This window comes from Sparus aurata, chromosome 5 (assembly GCF_900880675.1).
Source record: "Sparus aurata chromosome 5, fSpaAur1.1, whole genome shotgun sequence".
Classification (NCBI taxonomy): Eukaryota; Metazoa; Chordata; class Actinopteri; order Spariformes; family Sparidae; genus Sparus; species Sparus aurata.
This window is the reverse complement of record NC_044191.1, coordinates 33,961,408-33,982,949: the sequence shown is the minus strand read 5'-3', so window position 1 is coordinate 33,982,949 and position 21,542 is coordinate 33,961,408. Positions and strand designations below refer to the sequence as shown.

Genomic DNA, 21,542 nt, shown 5'->3' with positions numbered 1-21,542 from the left:
ATACAATAAGTACATTGAAATACTAAAAAATAAAAAATAAAAAGATTCAGATAAGAGAGAAAAGATAAAATAAAGAAAGGACTATGCATTATGTGCATTATATACATTTAAATAAAGTGTCAGAGAATTGCCTTGTTGAGGTTGGATGCATAAATAAATAGTGTTTAAATACAGTGTTTGAAAATAAACAGACTCAGTGTATGAATATGAATTTGTAAAAAAATAAAACAGTATTATTGCACAGAATAATTGCACAAGATGGCAGTTAAGCAGGGATTATTGCCAGTGATAATAAAGTAAAGTGATTAAAATGTACTTTAACCGAGAAGTCGAATTCAATAGGCGATGCAGCCAGTTCACCCGCGATACCAGAATTTCCGACGGCCCGTGAATGCGTCTGCGGGCCTGACTACTTCCTGTAAGAGAAGCTCAGTCAGCTGTCACAATCTGGACGGCGAGAAGAGAGAGCACAGGCGAGGAGAAACACACGACCACAGCTAAAAAAATGTCTAGTTTTTTCAACAAGTTCAGCGCCTACACGATGACTCAGCTCAACGAAATTCTGGAGGACGACGAGAAACTCACAAAAATGGTCCAGGAGATGGACGAGGTATGTTATAAAGCTATTTCTCTTTTGTAGTCCCAAGCTAGCTCCTGACTGCTTTTTCTCGGTCACTGTGTTTTTTCTTCTCCCTTTGTTGTGCTTCCCTGTCGTTCACTACGGTACAGTTACCGAATCGGTTCCGTCCAGTCCTGCTTCGGATTTAACCGTCGATAAGTGTTGTCAACCGAAGTTTAATGTTTATGGAAGCTAACACAGGTTATAAATCGTTAACCTTGGAGGACGAAGCATTGTCTCAAGTTTGAGCACACTGGGATTCCCAGTTTTGCGAAATTGTCGCTCCATAAAACTGTACTAAAGCAGACAGTAGAAGCTCGACTGCATTCAAAACAATAAATTTTTAATAGCCACTCTAATGCTGAGTCTTTTTTTGACAAGAAAATGTACATTTTAAGCCCAGACTAGCTCAGACGCTCTTTTTCAGACAGGAGGTAATGCCAAACTCCACTCAGAAATCTGCCGATTTAAGGCTGGTGTTTCTGCCGGCACAGGTAGACCCGATAGCGAGGAAAACACAACTTAACACCTTATCTTAAATAGGCTATTAATTATTAACCAGCTCACATTATACCCAGAACCATAAGTAGTGATTACAACATTATAATAGTAATAATAAAGCGGTTGTTCGCGTCAGTTGCTGCATTGAAGATTAAAGTTAACATGCTGAATTCAGCCAATTATTTTATATATTCAGAATAATTCTAAAACGAGGTTACATGAAGCGTGTATGAAAGACAACTGTCAAAGAAGCTTAAATTGACACTTTTCACAATGGGCTTCTCCATAGGGAGGTGTTGCGATGACGTATTTGTGTAGGATGACCCGGAAGTTAGCATCTCGCTGGTTCCAATGGGAGTTTTTAATCGGATTTTGGATAATCGCTGAAAATAATCTCTGTGGCAAACACACGTTTATGAAATTTACAGGTTTTGTTCGTGAAGAAAATCTTAACAGATTTTCAAAACGTAAATTAAATCGCTAGAAGTAAAACACTAATGTTAGGCTACATCACGGTCACATGACTTAAACGTCATCACCACTAAGATTATGACTCAACAATGACTACACCTGTTTTCTATTAACTGATCAATGTACAAGTTGTAAAGTTAAATGATTAAATGATATTTAATGTTCACAGCAACCGCCATGTTTAACACGTAAGCGCTTTATAATTCAATTGTGGGACATATAACGCTAAATATCTTACACCTGTTGTAACCACAGCCGGTATTTCAGGCATTTAAACGCAAACTAATTAAAAAAACTAATAAACTTTGAGACGAGGAAACAGGAAATGCAAAAATAGGAGTCCGCAAATTTCCAATAAATGGTTACCTGCTTTTCGCTTTATCATAAATGTGTCCTTGCGATGATAAGCAGCTGATAAGCCTAATTTTTTTCCATACACAGAGCGATAACAAAGCTCTTGTCACTGGAAAGGTTTTACCGCAGACAGACATTTTGCGTATTTAGAAGGAGTTTGAACAGATTAAACAGATTTCATACAGGATTAATGCTTCTGATTATTTCCCATGCTACTGCGCTTTCCAACACAGTCCTTTCCAGGGTCGACTTTAATCTACTTTAATCCCACTGTACTCGTACGCTTTGTTTTCTGTCTTTAACTGTGAGGTGCAAACTTTTCAGGAAACCGTTTCCTTCTCCCCGTTCAGCTCGGACCTGTTCACTAATCACAAACATAAAACACACATGTTCAGGACACAGGAATTTTTCTTGTGCGTCGTCATGGTGCTGTGGCTTTCTCTCAGGCAGCCGCATTCTGTGAACACAAGTACTGTAAGATCTTATTGCCTAAAATCTAATGAAAGCCTGTCTTCTCAGACATGAACAAGCTGCCTCATACGCTTCTGCATCTCGTCTGACGTGCGTCAGATCCATTTACCTCGCAAAACACGAAGAATACTGTACATTTTGTCTATTCTTAGCTCTTTGGATGAATGTTGTGCAGTGAGCTGGCCTTTTGTGTTGTCAGCTCTGTTTTTGATCCACACCCTGTCTGATTGTCTCCATGGTTTCATTTTTCCCTCTTCCAATAGCTAACAGAGAGGGAGGGACTTGTTTACTGCAATGACACTGCAGTTGTTGACTTGAGTCAGTTATAAGATTATGGGAAACATTGGCGGACGACGACAAGCCAAGTAAAGACATGCCCGAACCGAAAGGTGGAACTGTCCGGGAAATTCTTTCTTTAAAACACACTGGATGGGAACAAAGGAGTGGGTGTCATACGGCGTTGAGTGAAACCTGAGAGTGCTGAGAAGTACTGAGCGTACAGCTGTAGCATATAGACACAAACCCTCGCCTGTGATGTGGACACATGCTTTGCTGGAGGCTATAATCTCCTAGTTTTGCAGAACTCACAGTGAATGCAGCACATGTGTCGTCCTTTGAATAATTCAAATAGTGCTGTCATGAATTTGTTTAGTTCGATTACTTCCTGTTTTTCCACTAGAAAAGCATCATACCTGTACGCACTGTGTATCACAGGTTCATTGTTACACACTACATGTAATAGTAGCTTATTTGTGGCTTGTTATTTGAGGCAAGCGAAGGCTGAAAAACATTTTTCTCAGCAACATTTTGAGCGTCCACTGGGCTGGAGCCATTATGAGCTTGATTCTGGAGGTGACCCACTTTTTATAACGTACCCACGTTATGTTTCGGCTCATTTAAGCTTTCTGCTGTACGTTACATTTTGGAAGTGAGTTAAGATTAAGCTGAACTCTGTCTCTCGCCTCTGGCTCCTTATCTATTTGAGTCCTTTCTCTAAATCCAGGGATGGCTTTTCCAGGGAGCGCAGGTTTATCGTAACAGAGCAGATATTATTTTAACGTCTTGGTGTCTTGTGTTTGGGTGGATTCAAATAATTACATGCCTTTCTAATAATACAGGGAGGAGAGGTCCCATCCTGTTTGAATTGTGCCATGAATTACATAGCTATAAGATGCAATCAATTTCATGATAATAATCATAAACCTTTATTCCTGTAGCACCTTTTTAAAAACAGTTTACAAGTGACTCCGGAAACTCCGGGAGACAAACACAAGGAAACTTCATTTAAGGTGAAATTAAAACGAAGAAGGCAGAACAGAAAATGTAAAAACACAAAAAGTCAATATGAGTCATTTTAAGTAAAATTCATTAAAGTGATGAAACAGCCAAAATCATAGAAAAGGAAAAGAGAGAGAAGAAAAACTAAATCGAGAAAAACTAATCAGTGGAATTAAGAACAGATAAAAAGATTACGAGCAGTAAAAAGAATAAAGGACAATAAATAGATTAAAAGAGGTAAATGATGGTAAGAGAAAAGGAAAGAAGACGTCACAGGGGAGGAATTAAAAACAAATAAGGGTCTAAGAGCAGTAAAAGTATGAAAATTCAGTTTAAAAAGTGGGATTTAGGAAGTGATTTCAAAGAAGTTACTAATTCAAAAGATAATTTTGCAAGTGAAGAAGATGCACTTTGTCATAAAGACGATAAAACGCCATTTAGTTTCAGCCAGACAGCTGCAGAAATGAAAAAGAGAGGTTAGTGAGTTCTCTGAGCTGATATACAGAACCGGCTCTGCAAGGTTTTGATTATTGGTTTTGCTTATTGGTTTTGGATAGTGATGTAACTCCCAGGTGTCTCATCTTTCTAATTACATGTTGTCATATTTTTATATTTTATACATGCCGACGCTCCCGATTTAAGAGGTGGTTCTCCCTGTTTTTAACGCCCTCTCACGCTCTGCTCACGATCGGTTATTTCTCCCGCTAATCTTCTGATTTTTATACTATAAGAAGCACAAACGTGTGTTTCTCAGCTTCTGTGTGTTATCGTACCTGGGAGTTGAACCCAGAGGCAGAGGTGAGCCCTCTACTTCTTCCAAATTTCCGTCCACTTAGTGCAAGACCTTCCTATCTCATGACATTTCCCTCCTGTCTCACTCGCTTATCCTCGTGACACCACTCTGATGACTCCGTCCTGCATCAGTATATCCTTCCTCTTCTTCATTTTTAAAGGTCTCTCTCTCTCACACACACACACACTCTCACAGTGTTGCAGGGGGACTACACCTCTCTATTAATTATAGCTTAACCGATACTGTTAATTAAAAGAGAGTCTGATTACAGCCGACGGTTATTAATTTTTGATAGAAACCCGTGACAAAACAATCTGATTTTTCTGTTTCTTTAAAGGAGTGAAACCAAGACACTCACCAAGCTGGACTTGTTTCAGCAAACAATTATGTAATGGTGACACAGTTTCTCAACTGTCGAGCTAATTACACGTATTTTGGTGTTTCTGTAGTGTAATTTTTTGTCTTGATACTTATCTGCTGACTGTTAAACCGACGTGTTAACCACATTACTCGTACAGCGACTCTCTGTTCCTGTTTTTATTTTTTTGCGAGCGGTGTACTACCATCGTTCTGTATCTGATTGTGGGTTACTACACCAGCTCTTCAAAATTCAGGTCTGTGGTCCGTCCAGACGAGCTTGACCTACATTTCCTGTGATTATTTCAGCCTGTACGGAGCGAGCGGAGGCATCGGGGAGTATTTCCCCCAGCAAACAATTATGTGTTTGGTTTGACTGAGAAAGCCTGCAGTTGTGGATGCTATTTAAAGGTCTGCTTCTTTAGTGAGCCGCGATAAACGAGCAGAGCGGCGCTCGTCAAAAGGACGGCCGGTCACCTCGGGATGTGACGGTGCAAAGTGCAGTTGGTAATAGACAGATTTAGCCGCTTTTCTTACTTTAAGTGTTGTGTTCCCGTTCAGTGCGACCACCTAACGATGCTTCAGTGCCTCGGTCACTTTTAGAAGCTTTTTCCATAATCACGGCCTACGTTACGGTGTATTTATAGAGTTTTCCTACGTGTCCTGGTTGGTTTGAATGTGTGAAATGAGTCATTTGAAAAGCAGCAGGAGACCCTTTTTTATTCAGTCCTCCACTACATCGTGCTGTTCTTCCCACCTGTCTTCATGACGTCACTTCAAACCTACATTAAAGGGGCACTCCATCAATTTTGACTTATTTGCTTGCTTAACAGTTGGGAGCTAATGATCCCATCAGGGTCATCAGGGTTGGTGCTTGAAACGTAAGATTTTTAGAGAAGCCTGCTGTGGAAACTGGAGGGTCAAAGTCTGAGTGCATCTCCGCCTCTGCTGCATTTTCAGTCCCCTGACTTTATGGAGCCTGCCAGTGCGATCTACCAAGAATGACACATCAGCGTGTTGACGTAAGAGTTTGGTTGGTCTAAGTTGGTCACAGACATTGACTTGTTACAGGAAAGGCACAGGTGTAATGCTGCGTTCCAACAATGCCAGCAGAACGGTCGAACCAAAATAGTGAAATAATGCAAATTGCGAGCGATGGACACTTTGTACTGCAGCCGTTTACTAGCCATCTGTTGGTCCTTCTGTAATTCTTTGCACCAAGTTGAAGATATGTAGCTGTCAGAAATGTACGGTACCGCAAACTTGGAATTAAATCTTGGAGGATGACGTGAACATTTCTTCCAAATCTAGATCTAGATGCTCGTAATTCCGCCCTTAACAATATGACATGAATGCAGCATAACAAAAGAAAAACAACAACCATGATGGTTCCTCTCTCATCAGTACGCTGCGACAGTGGCTGTGCACATAATGAATATAAATTTCTACATGGAGCACTTTGTTTTCTGTTTATTAAAGATTCTGAATCTCAAAAATATTCCCAGGATAATTTATAATTCAGTAAGTTTACATCTTACGTAACAGGTTTTTTAAAGCCACAATTCAAGGATCATAACAATCTTCTTATATATCGATTTCAGGCTTTTTAACTTCCTAATGCAGCTATCAGCCCCGAATATGGAGCTCAACGCGGCTTTATATTTATTGCTATATTTAATGAACGTCCCAGTGTGCGCTCCACCTGTCAGCCATGAGACAAAATGAAAACACCGTGTCCGAAACACAAAGTTACTGCTCACTATGAATAGAGTCGACTACTGAGTGAACGGTAGAGGGGAACACTGAATGAGTGAACGAGGGCATGATGACATACTGGAAACTGTGAGTGAGTCAGGTGAGCAATGGCACGCACAGGTACGAGCACACCTAAATGGAATGCAGCCATAATTAATGTTATTAGATACGACTGCGGCTATCCAGCTGTGACGTGTCAAGACGTCCATCCCGAAAGGCTCTATTGTTTAGTAACAGTCGCCTTTACAGCTTAATTTTTCCACTATATCAGATTAATTGAACAAAACCAGCAAACTCTTCACCTCGTTATGATTTAACCTGCGAGAGATTCCTTAATTATAAAACATCACACTTCTGAAATGAGATGAGAAGCGGCCGTTCTGTTGGTGCTGATTTTCGACATGATTTGTCTTTAAAGAGGCTTGTGGGAGTCGTGTGAAGTGCGATGATTCATAGTTAATATTCACTACAGTGAGGGTTTCTTTCTTTTATTTTCCATGACAAGCTATATTAATTATAGAGAATGATTTCCCCCCCCCACATGGCTAACTTTGACTCCGTTATATAAGACACGAGTCCTGTCCGTCAAGAAGAGTGATGGACGTGCAAATGTGATGCCGTAAACACATTACTGACATGTTTAATTTTCTCTTTTTGTAGATGCAGGATGTCCAGCAGAGTAAGGAGATGACACTGGTGAACAACCGGACCCTGGCGGAGCAGAACCTCGCCCTGCAGCCGCAACTGGAGCACAAGAAGGAGCAGCTCACCAAACGCTACGGCAGTCTCCAGGAGAGCTTCGAGTCCTATCAGATGCGCAAGTCCAGCCTAGGTACAGCAGCAGTGCAGCTATTGATTAGATTGTCTCAGTGTCTTGAATTTTTAATGCAGCCCAGCCTTTTACGAAAGTTGAATACTCTCTTGAAGTAATGGAGAAGAGATGCATTAACACACGCCTGCAGGAGAGGCTTCAAACTGAGCGCACAGCACAGTAATGACAGCGCACATTAATAATTGCAACCTGTTTGTTTTTCACATTCGATTGTGGTCTCCGCGGGTTTTTAATATAGCAACACGTTGTGATTTATAACAATCTGCCATAAAACAACAGCCCAGAGTTTATTACAATATACAAGATTATAATTTATATTTGATAACAACAGCGGAGGTACAAACTGGAATCATCAGGAGACTCAGAGAAGGTTGTGTTATGTAACAAGTGTCCAAGCAGGAACATTATATTCTTGTCAGACCTGGAACGTTTGATCCCTCAGACCTGTTCAGCTAAGGTTTTTATGATTTGCCATTTATAAATGCCTGCAACTAACAATTTTTTCTGCTAGTAGTTAAAAATCGCAATCACAGTTTTAGAGAACCTAAGTAGAAGAAAATGAGTCGGCATCTATTTTGATGATCGATAAATCTTTTAAGGGATTTTTCACGAGAGAATCTTGGCGCCGGGTTGTCAAGTGTGAGCATTATGCTGTTTTTATCAAGTCTGAAGGGAAATTGTAGTGTAGTGGTTTCCTGAGACAAGAGAAAGAGAGATAAGTTCTGACATTTGGGCTGGCAAACCAAGCCTGCTATATACTCTCAACCAAAGACCGCAGCCGCACAAATGAGATTAAAAACTCGCTCTTTCATGGATCACTGCAGAAAGACAGCTAGCTGTTTCGTGACTGCAAAAAAGAGGGAACTCGCAGCGAGCCGTGTCACATGACTCCTTAAAAATCCTTAATAATTGTATTTCCGACTCAATGTAGTGACATTTTTCAGCCCCCCTGGAAACTACACTGATCGAGAAAGTAATGGAGAGGTTATTGGTTCTCTAGAGACAGCCCTGCAATGGTTTAGTCTGACAGCGGCAGTCTTGAATTTTGAGAAGCTGGAGCTATCAGATGTATGATATTTAAAGATGAGTAATATGACACTAGTATTAGTCTCTGTATGTTATTATGATAGAAACAAAAGTCTGCTTCAGGGAGAGATCAGGGCTCGTAACACGCCTTTTTACAAGGAAGTGTTTCTGCAGCAGTGACTGATCGTGTCAGCTCTATATTAAAACGTCCAGTGTAGAAACTCTGATAGGAACGAGGCTTTAGATGGTTGCTGTTATCTGCCTTAAGTTTAAGAGCAGATACGTCGGTCAGCTGATTTTATAGGCTGATGTCAATGTCGGTGTCAGCTCCGGATCTCCAGTATCAGTCGGGCTCTCCTTTCAGACGTCATCGTTAGGAACAGAAGTGTTGTGTAATGTGTTTCTCCCGCAGCAGTTTTTTTTTTCTTTATTCTAGACGCGCACAAGAGAAGAGACCTGTTTCACCAGTTCTCCTGTTTCCCATCAGAGGCTGTCGCAGCCTTTTTTTTTTAACCAGAATCTCTGTGGTCATGTTGCTGCAGCACTTTATTGAACTCTTTTCAGGTTTAGCAAGTTCCAGCTCTGATTACACCTCCGCTGCGGGATCTTATTAAAAACTAAACGAGGGCTGTCATATCCCACACCGACACACACCTTCACAGTACTTCCCAGTGTGTGGAGAAGACGGGAGTGACGCTACTTGTGACCTTGTTGACGCAGCCGTTGCCTAGCAGCTCTCTCAAAATAGCATGCCAGCCATTCACTACTCTGCTCCGCTGATAAAAGTTTGACTTTGCAGGCCTCACGGAGGAAGAAGACAGACTGTAAAAGCCCGGAGCTGTCATGTGTACAGTCCACACAGAGTCTGTCACAGTCCGTGTCGTTGCTGCTATTTATAGGACGATGGGCACCTGCTAAATGTTTTGTAATGTGTGCTGTTTTCTGGTTTGTGTTTTGTTTAAAGTCTGAATTCCAAGCCTTCGGTCTCTCACGCAGGAGTCGGCACACAGATGCAGCTCTGCAGGTCTGTTGGTTTTGTCTGTTGTCAGCGAGGCGATGGCTTTTGTCAAATGTAGGTTACCCGGTGTCCCCCTGCCCCCCCTCCGCCTTCCCTGCACTAGCCGCCCTAGTTGTGGATTTGCTGCAAAGCAGCTGGGGAAGGACAGCGATACTCAGAGCTAAGAGAAGCGTTTGACCCAGATGAAAAATCCCACGTACAGTAGCTTTCTGTGTTGTCATTTGTGGACAGTGTCACCCCCAGCGCCGCCTTCCCTTACTGACAATGTCTCTGCAATAAGCCTTCACTGTCCATCGGGCGCTGGAGGGCCGAAATGGCAGGGCAGCCCCCCGTACAACACCAGCGGCAGCCTACAGTGGACCATTGTGTTGCCAGTCATGCCGGTGTAAAACAGCAACAGAGTGTGGGAGGGACTGGTGGATGATGGGACTGACAGGCAGGGAAGTTGTGAGGGTGGGAGAAAAAGAAAGAGAGCGAGAGAGAGAGAGAGAAAGGCAGTGAGGCAGACCAGAACTCCCCCCTTCAGATTCACAGCAGAGGGTCGATGTGGATTCATCTGCTAAATGGCTGTCTCATGATCTCCAGGCCCAGACTGTCTGTTGGGCACTCGGCAGGCTCTCTGCACAGCCAGAGAATCGCAGCTTTGTGTGGAGAGGCTGCTGATGTGCCTGAGAGTCCGCCTTGTTATGGGTGAGAGGGCGACACAGAAAGGAATGGGAGTTCACCCTGGACACAAAGCGCTGTGTCAAGAATGAAGCGTCTGTCCGTGAACGTTTTTTTAAACTGCCAGCGAAATAATTTGGCAAACCGACATGAGGTTTTGAGATCGGGTGCCAAAGATTCTGAGAGGTTTTTTTGATAATCGGTAGATTTAACAGAAACTTTAGTCCGGCCAAGTTCTGTGTCCTTCACAGTTCAGCCTGCTGACACGCTTAACGAGAACAGTGGTTCAACTTCCCTTTATGTGACATGAATCATTGATACTTCACCACGTGTTTCCGTCCGCTGCGATTGGTGATCTTGTTCTTCCAACAATCCAGTTTGACGAGCTTGTTGACGAGTGGTTGCAACATTCAGACGTGCAGCTAGTGATTATCTAATTGCCAAAGATTAACTATCTGCCGGAGAGGTAATACTGGCCGTCGGATGTAGTTAGATTTAAAACTGGACATTAAAAGCAGACTTGACTAACGACTTGAGAGAAAACTGGATTTCCCCTCGTGGGAATAATAAAGTTAACTTGAAGAGATAGTGTCCATCAGTCACTATCACTCATTTACCACATCCATAGAACAAGTTAGAAATGTTTAAGTGACAGTGTGGATGGGGGTCAGACAAAGGAAGAGGCTGACAGATGAACTCGACAATGCTTATGGCGTTACGAAGGTGCCTGAAAAGCTTCTGACACACCTGAGTAATCAGCTGTTCTCAGAGGAGAGTCTCTCTGTTGTTTGTTCTCCTTTTCAACAGGTCAAAAATCCCACTTAACCCCACTGAGATCAGGCTTTTGTGTGCATGGGAATGTGTACGCTCAGCATTTACTCCCGATTGTTGATTAACTCTGCAGTAGACGCTGGTTTTAATCACCTCGGCTCAGCTTTGATCTAAACGTCAGACCCGGATGAACACAGCCGTGCAAAGTGATGATGCGCTATCAACATCTGGCACCGGCACGTAAATAAGGAGGGAATCTCGCATGCGGTCTATTGTTTTCTCTTGTGATACAACTATTTCTGGCACGTTCGTGACGTGAAACCTGGCGTCGGGGACATAAAACATATCGCTCACAGACAGGCTGTGAGATGTGGTGATGGGGAATAAACGATGTGTATTAAAGTGAAATCTTTAGTGGGACTTTTCCGTGAAAATGAAGTCGTATCTGTCTATTTTGCTCAACTTTCTGAGTGTGAATCCAGCTCACTGTTCAATTAATGTTTGAAAAACAAAGGAATTGATTTCAAGCCAAACTGTGGAGAAGGTTTTTGCTTTAACTCTCACAACTGTAGCAAACATTAGCTCAGAAATGAAAGTCTGTTAACATAAAATAAAGAAATGCTTCAGGCACAAACACAGAAGATCAACAGAGCCTCACAAATCTATAAAAATGGAAGTTTGAGTGCAGAAATATTGTTAAATTAACCGGGGCTGCGCATAAATTAATCTGTCGAGATCGTTGTTCACTTGCTCTCATGCACAGAAGGAAGCCTTGAATAGAATAACATATCAGGTTGGACCAGAGTCGCTCCTGTAATTAGAGTTTGGTGAGTTGACAATGCTTCGGTGGAGATCAGTAACGTGCGATGGTGTTCCTGGTGCCACTCTGTGTGTCTGCGATCGCAGCTCCCGTTGGTGTTGACTTTCAGTCCTGCCTAGGAACACAAACAAAACAGGCTAAATCCTTAGAGACACTAAGTCAGTTTCAGTTGACTCAGTTGGGCTTCGCAAGTTCACAGCAAACAGAGCGGTGTTACGGCTGTTTGGATGTGCCAGTCACGAGCCTGTGACTGGCACAATTCACATATCCTGCTGCAGCTTTGTGTGATAGGCTCATTAAAACCCGTTATTATTACTCACACGTTCAGTGTGAGAACTGAGGGGATGTTTGGTTTATATTTTCCTGCTCTGTGGTTAATTTAGGCACGGATCACACTTAATCCACAGTGCATCTGTGTTGCTTCTGAGCGCTGTGGAAACGCTGCAGCAGAGTCAGTTTGTGACTCAAACGGTTTGAAAGGGGAGGTGATGGATTGTAGTCTGTTGTAGCTCTGGTTCACAGGTGTGTTATGAAAGTGATAAAAACAGAGTAAAAATAACACAAAAGTCAGGGCAGTAAAACATCGTTATCACACTCTAGTAACAGTTTTTCACATTAAGAGTAAGATGATTTTAGTTTTACATCCGTCTGTTACGTGTGTGACGTTGCATGCTCAGAATGTAGCTCCCTATATTTACATGCATAATGGATGGTAAGGGCCTGCTTTGCTTACACTGCACATGAAATACAGAATAATAACATGTGTGCTCTTCCTCTCTCTTGTTACTTTGCAGACAGCAAGTCAGGAAACACCTCCCTGGATATTTTGCTGGCCCTGCTGCAGGCGGAGGGAGCCAAAATAGAAGAAGAGACAGAGGTAAGCATTATATTGCTCCCTCCGTGGATGACTTCATGCGTCCCGCATTTTCACCAGGCAGTAATTCATATACCTGCTTTTCCAGTTGTTGATGTCCTCTCCTACATAGGCGTCACTGTTTAAACTAAAGAGTCTCGTTGGAGAGCGTGTGGGCTGCAGAATGGCTGACAAGCGTAGAGGTCACGATTTTGTCTTGTGCTTGAGAATCAGTCCAGAAACACAATGATTTACAGGTTCTAAACACTTGTCCCTTAAGGCTGGGTTGCACCAACACCGAGATTAATTTAATCTAAGATTAGCTCTAATCAGAGTTGAGTAAAACCAGGTTTAAAGTTCTGCAGAGCTCTTTTGGACCATTAAGAATTAATCTCTGCTCAGTAAAGATGTGCATTTCAGTTTGTTTTATTTTAAAATCAATGTAATAGTTTCCCTATACTTCAATTTCACCTCATTTCTCTGGAACTGCACCACCGAGCATCAGCTGGAGGATCAGTTCACAACCTTCATTTGTGATTAATCAGCATTGATAATGAAACTTGCATTTTGTTATCGTTCATTTTCAGTGTTTTTGTTTAAATCAGGCATCGTTTCAATCAAAAAGCCAGTTAGAAACAATTAGATAATACAGTTTGAGTGATTTTCACATGATTAAAAAGAGCTGAAGTTTTCCATTATGCAGTATCTGTAAAGTCCTCGTGGCCCCAAATACATCTCAGCTAAACTCTGTGTATGCGTATGTGTATCTATGTAAATGAGCCTGTAACAGATGGAGGTAGATGAGGTGACATTTATCATTGTTCTGTGTGTGAAGGTCAACGGACACGTTTGGTTAATGTTTCGCTTCTCATACGAGAGAGTTCCCACGCACACATTTACATCTTGTTCCTCAGGTGCTTTGGTAAATAAAATCCCGGACCTTTAACTGAATAGATGGTCGAAAAGTGATCTTTTTAAGATGTGAAATCCCACAGCAGCTGTTCATAACTGTCAGAAGGAACGTCACTATCCTCCCTCTTAAACTCAAATCTCTTCTGTTCTGCCAACAGAACATGGCTGACTCGTTCCTGGACGGCGACATGACGCTGGATTCCTTCATCGATTCCTACCAGAGCAACAGGAAGCTGGCTCACCTGAGAAGAGTGAAGATCGAGAAGCTGCAGGAGATGGTGCTGCAGGGTCAGCGGCTGCCGCAGGCGTCCGTCCCTACCTCACGATCCCAGGATGTGTCGGTGGCAGCCAGGCCCTCGCCCTCCTCCTACCTCAGCGAGGCCACTAACGGCTCCTCCCCCGTAGCCCAGCCGAGAAGGAAACCCCCACCTCCTCCATCCCAGCCGGCCCCAGTTCTAAATCCAGGTCCAGCCGATGCCCCCCAGTCTCCTGTCTTCTACTCCGCATCACCGTACCCGCCAATTCCTCCCAGAACGGGCCAGCCCTTCCCCAACGTGTCCTCCGGCTACCCGAGCCACTTTCTATCCCAGTACCCCCCTGCTCTGCCCCAGCGGCCCTCACCTCGCATGGCCCCGCAGCCCGGCTTCATCATGCAGTAAACAACAGCCGTTTCCGCTCAGAGGACGCAGTTTGTGTGTCATGGACCTTTCACTACTGGAGCTCCTGTGAGAACAATTTTTTCTATGTCGTCGGCCTTCTTGGAATACGACCAATCACAACGCAAGAAGGCGGGACCCCGCAACGGCTGGTCTGGTCACGTTCAGCTGACGCAGACCTCCAATAATCTCTGTGGATTCTCGTTCACATCTCACTCCCATCAACACTCCTAACGAAAAAGAAAAAAACAGAAAAAGACGACGTGACGAGATCGACTTCGAGTCTCGCAGGTCCCGTCAGGGGATGGGCCCGGTGCCGGCTGTAGTGTCAGTTCTGTGGGTCACTGAGCCGGGACTCTTCATTTATCAGCACTTTCTGTCTCCTGGTAGTACCTTCCACTCTGCGTGCCCATTAGTTTTCAGTCTCTCGCCTCCATTCAGACATTTTCCTCAAGCTTTTACAGAATAACAAAGAAAAAAAAAAAGGGTTTGATTTAATCATTTCCATCTGCAGCATACTAATTCACTGGTAATGTATATGCAAGCAAAAAGAGACCCTAATTACTGTGCAGTTTTGATTAAAATATCATTTTTCCCAGAATATTATTCAGGCGAAACTGCATCTATGCTGTGGATTTTTTTTCTTTTTTATCGGAAATTTCACAAGGTACATAGAACGATTTGAACTTCAGCATCTTTTTTATGATATTGAACTAATGGGAGTTATGTTAATAATAGCCAGGATAGACTGATTAACGTGTAAAAGGAAGGGCTGTGGTTGGTGTTTCTCTTCTTCAACACGATGGTGTGTCTCGAGACCTGCCTGGTTCAAGACGGCTGACCGCACTTGATCCGTTTCGGGGGCAGAAGTCAGACGGGAGTTGAAGAAGAGGATGAGTGGCTGAGCTGTTGTAACAAATGACGAGGCCTGCAGAGCCTTGCCTGAAATGAAGGATTTATGTATAGCCATACAGTACACTCCTGGTGTGTGTTGTTTTCTGTGGGTTCCTGTTGTAATTTACACTCCTTTTTTTTTGATGATGTCCGTTGTCTTCAACACTCTCAGTTTGGATTGGAGTTGATGCCAACAGTTCTTTGGATCTCACTCATGTGATCCTGTTCAGTTTCCCGTCACACTGAGCACCAAAGACTTCCCACATCACTCTGCGGTTCAAAACCTTTTTATTTTGTGTGAAACATGTAGTGAGTTAATCGATCCATTGTTCCCCCGACATATCTCTGTTTGTGATGTCGTGCTGAAAAACAAGCCACATTTCTCCAAGAGGAAACTGGCAAGATCAACCTGGCTTTGGGAGGAAAATTTTCTCTGGTGCGATAGAAAAATTCACTTTCTGTTTTCCTCCCGGCTGCTGTCGCTGTGCACTGTTGAAGAGCCACGAGTGCCTACACTTGAAGTGACGTTGATCACGTCCTGCTGACTTACTCCCATGTTTCTCTTTGCTCAGCTGTAGAGGCTAGAATCCCCCCTCCATCCAACACCTTTTCAGCCCCTGAAAGAAAATAAAATGGCCAAACATTTGTTTTTCTCCTCCTCCTGCTGCTGATTTCATGTTCCACCCCTAAAATAGGAAAAGGCAGCGTCTGACTGTGCATCTGTCAGGCTTTGCTTCCTCACTTAGACGCTGCAGGCCAGAAGAGAGCGATACTGAACATGTGCCAGAGAGACGAGAGACGCCCTCCGGCTGTGTGCCGATTGGTGCTTGTGCTTCTCTTCCATTCCTCCTCCTTTTTTATATCGAGGGGTTTGCCTGGGGTGAATTCTAGAAATGTGTGCATGAGTTTTTGTCTTTCTTTTTTTCTAATTGGTGACATAACAGGGCTCTGAAAATGTTTTGTGTCATATCTGGGTGATGATAGTTCACCTCCAAGGCAAAGAAGTGAACCACTGACTGGACAAACGCGTACTTGTCTCGTCAGCTGGCAAAACTTGCAGAAATAGCCGAAGCTGAAGCATCAACGTCTCGATGAACCAGCATTTCTAACAACTAACAATGGATAATTTTTTTTATGCATGGCCTTCTCCTCTTTTAATACTTTTTATTTTATTTTTTTTTTAGCTGTCGAGCTGCATTTTACGTTCGAACTGATCCTCTGTATCCATTGTTTTCTATGTGACTGGTGATATTTTCAGTGTAATGTTGTAGGTATTTACTTATAATGAATGTTTAAGTGGAATTTAATGCTATTTTCAAGTTCAATAAATCTCCAATTTTTGTACATCTGTTTTCATCCAGTTGCTTTATTATTACACACTTGAACACATCTGACATCTGTCTCCTGTTTGCTCACAACAACAGGCTGCAGTGTTTTTGAAAATGAAGCAAGACAGCCACCTAGTGTTCCTGCGTTGGTAGTGAATAACATTTTTCTACAACACTGGTGACTTCAAAATCCAGTTTAACCACGGTTTGAAAAGGTTAATCAGCATCATTTATGCAGAAGAAATCACATTTTTCTCTACTTTATTATGTCCAATATCAGCGAAAACAAATCACAGGAACATTTCCTGTTAAGTGCAAAAACTGCCACAGTAATAATGATGGCGATGTTCAGTATCATCGTCATTATCTTCTGCGAGGCAAAGACGTTAAAAACTCCAGTCGCTCTCTGGTTTCAGTTTGTTTAAAGGGACATTACGTAGTTTGGGGAGAATTTCAATATTTACAATATTAATGAGGTAATAACACAAACTCAGAGATATTCATTTTTGTCCATAACTGAATAAACAAGCTGCTCTCAGAGGACATTAAGGTCCCAGAACACAGTTTGGAGCTACAAAGGTGGCGGGGTCTGCCACATATAAACAGAGTAAAACAGAGTTAAATTGTGCTGTCCTTTAAAGGAGCACTCTGTAGTTTTAGGGAAGACATTTTAATTGGAATCAATTGATTGATTATTTTTCTGCCTTTGTTTTTATGACTGAATGAACGGACCTTAAAGGACAACACAGTTTATATTGTTTTACTTTGTTTACTTGTGGCGGACCCTGCCACCTTTCTTTTCCAAAAGTACATAGTGCCCCTTTAAGGACAGTTTGTTTGTTCAGTTGTGAAAACAAAGAAAGTTTGTTTATTTAGTTTATTTTAAAAACAGAAAAAATCAGACAATAGTTTCCAGAAGCATTTTGAAGAACATTGCATTAGAAAATCGGTCCTCTATTTCACAAAAAAGTTTGTTTGCTCACTTGAGGTGTTTTTTGCAAATCAGAGTTAATGTGCAAAGTGCAGAATTTGCAGAATAAACTCTGACGTAGTGAACATTAAAGTCAAACGACTGATCAGCTGTTTCCGCTGTCTGTAAATAACATGTTTGTAAGCAGCAGGCATGTGTGGACCGATGAGGTGACCAGAAGATTCCTTGAATGCCTCATCCACAAAAGAAACATAGCAGACATTTTAGATGGCTTATCAAAAGTAATTCCTTAAAGACCTTCCGCATTCTGTCTCCTGCCTTGTTTACTTCTGTAGCCTAAACCGCGTCATAGTCTCACAAAATTACAGCCTAGTTCCAGATTTGCATTTTTAATTTTTGGTGATTTTTTGTGGACTCTCAAAAGTTTGCTTAAAGTGACTACAAGGAGCTTTTAAATGTTAACGAGACCGTCAGCAAAAAGACTGCTATTTTTATATAGTCATTATAAATGCCTGTGCTCGGGTGTGATCACATATTAAATCACCTATAAAATAGATTACCTCATTGCGATCCAACTGAAAGTTCATCGTAATCACTTAAAAATTCACTCAGCATTTATTGGAAACATGACTGATGAGGATCTTTCTCCTCTGATTCAAATTCTTCCCCCAAAACTACATAATGCACCTTTAACTCAAGGAAACCTCATGGTGCGTTCAGATGCAGTCAGGAAAAAAATTCCACAACAAGCCAAGACAACAAAAATTATTGTAAACTACAGAATACATCAATTTATTTGACACAACATTTGTTTAAGAAGCTTTTCCTGAAGTGCAGCAACACTTACAGCTTCCTCCAACACTATTTATGTTCACACCTGTGCGAGCAGAACCAAAGAAACCAACTTTAAGGTGCGTGTTTGTAAACGCACCTCCGAACCACGTGTTACGTTTCCATAGTCACGTCACATCGACTACCACCATGTTGTAGGAAATCCACCGCGGCTCCTCACTCACTGTCAGATTACAGTCTAATCCGAGGAGGAAGACACACTGAAGTGGAGACGCTGTCCGCACCTCGGGGGAAGGAAGGGAAGGACCTGCTCTGTGTTTGTTGTGAACACACCAAAAACAAACCAACTGTCATTTTTTCTTCTTCTCTACAAACGGACGATGAGTCTTCCTTCCGTCGCTGTCTTCGCCTGTCCGCCGACTTGCCAACACGTTAAGATGTTAGCCGGCTAACTAGCTGAAAAAAGAGTAACTAAATCGGATTAGCTGCTAACGGGGCAGCCTCTCCCTCTGGGTTAACATCCAGCTGGTGCTTGTTTTGCTGTACTTGACAACTATTTCACAGCAAATCCCGTGTTGTTTTTTAACGTGTCTGACAATTTGCGCGTGTCAACATTACTACTTTGTGCTTTTTTTAATTAACCGTTGGCTGCGAAGCTAGCTTAGGTGATTAGCCAAGGCGAAACCAGCACTTCCACCACAACAAGGGCTAGTTAGAGCTCCTTTCGCTAGCTGGCTTAATCTTCACTGTTTTGTTGGGGGGGAGAGGAAATATTAAATTAGCCTCCTCCGACCATCAAACTGAAGTCGAGACGGAGCTGACGGCCGAGCTGATGTGCTAGCTTGTCTCCGGGGCTAGCTGGCAGGAGAGCTTCTTCTGATTCCCCCTCCTCCTTCTCCTCTTCCTCCTCTTCCTCCTCCTCCACAAATTAGCCTTCCGACCCTTTTTTTGAGCGAAGATGTCAGGAAAGGATAAAGACAAAGACAAACAGGAGAAACAGTCCACGACGGAGCGGCTGGTGAAAGGTGAGTGTTGTGTGACATGCAGACGTTTATAAAACGGTGAAACCACCTGTAGCTTTTTGTGGGGTGGTAAGTTTGTCTGGATGTCGAAAAGGCTGAAATACAGTGTAGTGTTATCAGACAGAAGCTGTGTAAATACTACTCAGATATTGGGATGTGCAATAAAAGTCAAATTAAATGAGCATATTCACATTATAACAATCCGGACATGTCACAGAATAAACAACCACCAACTCATTTTGAGTGGTGGACAGTAAATTCACATCTATAATAGCGTCTAAATCATTTCTTTTGCCAGGGAGATGCTCAGATATCTGTGGTTCAGGGACTAATTTTAACTAGTGTACAGTGTTTATCATGCTTTTTTGTATTTACCACTATATTCACATCCATATCAGTGTCTAAATACTTTCTTTTGACAAGGATATGCTCAGATATCAGTGTCTCGGGGTGAACGAGGGCTTCCTTTCTATGATTGCATCGGACTGAACTTCTAAAAGGTCTCCGGAGTCCCCCCCCCCCCCCCCCCTTTTCGGTGTGTGTTATTTAACATCTCATAGCAGGAAGTCCTATATCGGTGCCAGACCTCCTTGACATTTAGGATGGATGAAGTTCATAATGCTGTCAGTCACTCACTCCTCACCCACTCAGTCATGAGAGTACCCAAGGTCTGCTCAGACAAGATGGATTCCTCCACGCTGAGGTTGCCGTGGCTCGTCGGACGGGCAGGACACCATGTGTTGTGTCTGTCCAAGACGGGACAGCGAGCGCCAAGTGTGATGTAGCTCCAAAGACAAGAGAGAGAGACAGAGAGAGAGAGAGAGAGAGAAAAACCCAACCCCACCCCTGCCACCATCACCACTACTCCTTAATGCCAGCGCAGCCCACATCCCTGTCTGTCTGCAAGGGCGCTGGGAGAGTGTCCTGCCAGGGGGACTGGAATGCTGATGTGTGAGCCAGTAGGGAGAGGGTGAGTTAATTGTGGAAAGAATCTCCCCAGTGATGTTCCCAACATGGCCAGCCACATGGTGGAGAGAGAGAATAGGAACGTGACAAGGGGAGAAGAAGGAGGTATAGACTGGGGGGGGTAAAGACAGCTTGGCTTCAGGGCGGGACCCCAAAACTGTCCAAAAAGCCAGACATCAGCATGTTTTGTTAAATGTAATACAAATGCATGAAAGTAGTGTTGGCTGCGAGTGTGTTTCCAGTGTAACCGGTGGCTGTAAGAGGGCTTAACTGGTAGACGACGTAAGACTAAAGCTCTGCTCTGCTTGTGTAAGTCAACAGTTAAGCTCATTCGCTGCTGAGTGTTGTACCTGACCTGGTGGCTCAATCACTGGGTCATTTGATCTGATGTTCCCTCCCTGCGTGGTGTGTGAACACGCTGTAGACTAACAGTTGTGTGATGCCACCTGTACTTACTGACAACTTGGCTTGTCTCCATTTGATTTTTTTAAAAATCTCACTGCTCGGTGTGACAAAGATCCATGTCCACTTGATTGATGCAAATTGATCTGGATTGCTTCTGCGTGTCAGAACGATCGCCACCGCGTCTGACATCAAAACCAAAGAGCTATAAGACATATAGCATATAAAGAGAATGAACACGAGGCCTGGCGGTTTGGCTTGGCGAGTGGTAATGCATTCACTGATAATTAGAGCAATCTGAAGTGGACTTCATGATTCATCCAGCCACGGTCTGCTCCATTCATCTCTACCCAGCCGCATCTTTGTAATTCAATCCTCCTCTATTGTGTCGATTTTGAAACAATAACGAACATGTTCTAGACCCCGGCTCATCTCACTGTCCAAAACACTATCCTCGCCGGGCAGGACGGCAGATAGTCGCGTCTTTGTTTCTTGAGTCGTTTGTTGTCATGCCAGACAGCGTGGGTGTTGATGCAGTGCAGCAGTGGCTCCGACGTGTGTGTGTGTGTGTGTGTCTATGTATGTATGTGTGTGTGTGTGTGTGTGTGTGTGTGGTTTTGAAGAGTTCATCAAACATTAATGCTAATTAGGCCAGGCAGTCTCTAATAAGAAGCCAGAGTCAGGGGCGGTGGCAGCAGCTTATTATTTTTAACCAAACATTTTTCTTCATGGGGTTGTGTGCTGGAAAATATAGTTTCTCACGTCACTTTGTCTGCGCCGTTGTTTTCTTTCCACACACACACACACACACACACACACACACACACACTGCTATAGTGTGTTTGGATTGAGTAATGCTGTTTACTGGCAGCCAGAGATTCATTAGTATCTGTGTTTGAACAGACTGGTCCAGCCTTGATTGTACAGGCAAACCAACCCAGAATTTATCATTATTGTTGTTATTATTATTGGAGGGCTGGAGGGATCGTTCCCGTTCAGTTGGAAGGAGTGTTCAGTTCTTTGGCGCAGAGATCAGCTATTATTGTCCAGCCCGGGG

The 21,542-nt window shown here is 43.0% G+C and overlaps 2 protein-coding genes across 4 annotated transcripts in view; both read left to right on the top strand.

Moving 5' to 3' along the window:
- Positions 1-418: 418 nt before the first annotated feature.
- Positions 419-16,388, top strand: vps37ba (VPS37B subunit of ESCRT-I a). Its single transcript, XM_030417801.1, has 4 exons — positions 419-610; positions 7,260-7,431; positions 12,524-12,606; positions 13,653-16,388. The coding sequence occupies exons 1-4, from the start codon at positions 506-508 to the stop codon at positions 14,151-14,153; spliced, it is 861 nt and encodes a 286-aa protein (XP_030273661.1). The 5' UTR covers positions 419-505; the 3' UTR covers positions 14,154-16,388.
- Positions 16,389-18,248: 1,860 nt separating this feature from the next.
- The window catches only part of ppp3cca (protein phosphatase 3, catalytic subunit, gamma isozyme, a), a 28,887-nt gene continuing 25,593 nt past the window's right edge, over positions 18,249-21,542 (top strand). The window contains exon 1 of one of the 3 annotated variants that reach the window (XM_030416934.1): positions 18,249-19,120. In XM_030416934.1, coding sequence (XP_030272794.1) covers positions 19,054-19,120 — 67 coding nt within the window. In that variant the 5' untranslated portion in view covers positions 18,249-19,053. The remainder of the gene's footprint in view (positions 19,121-21,542) is intronic. The other 2 variants (XM_030416937.1, XM_030416939.1) reach the window with 2 other exon arrangements.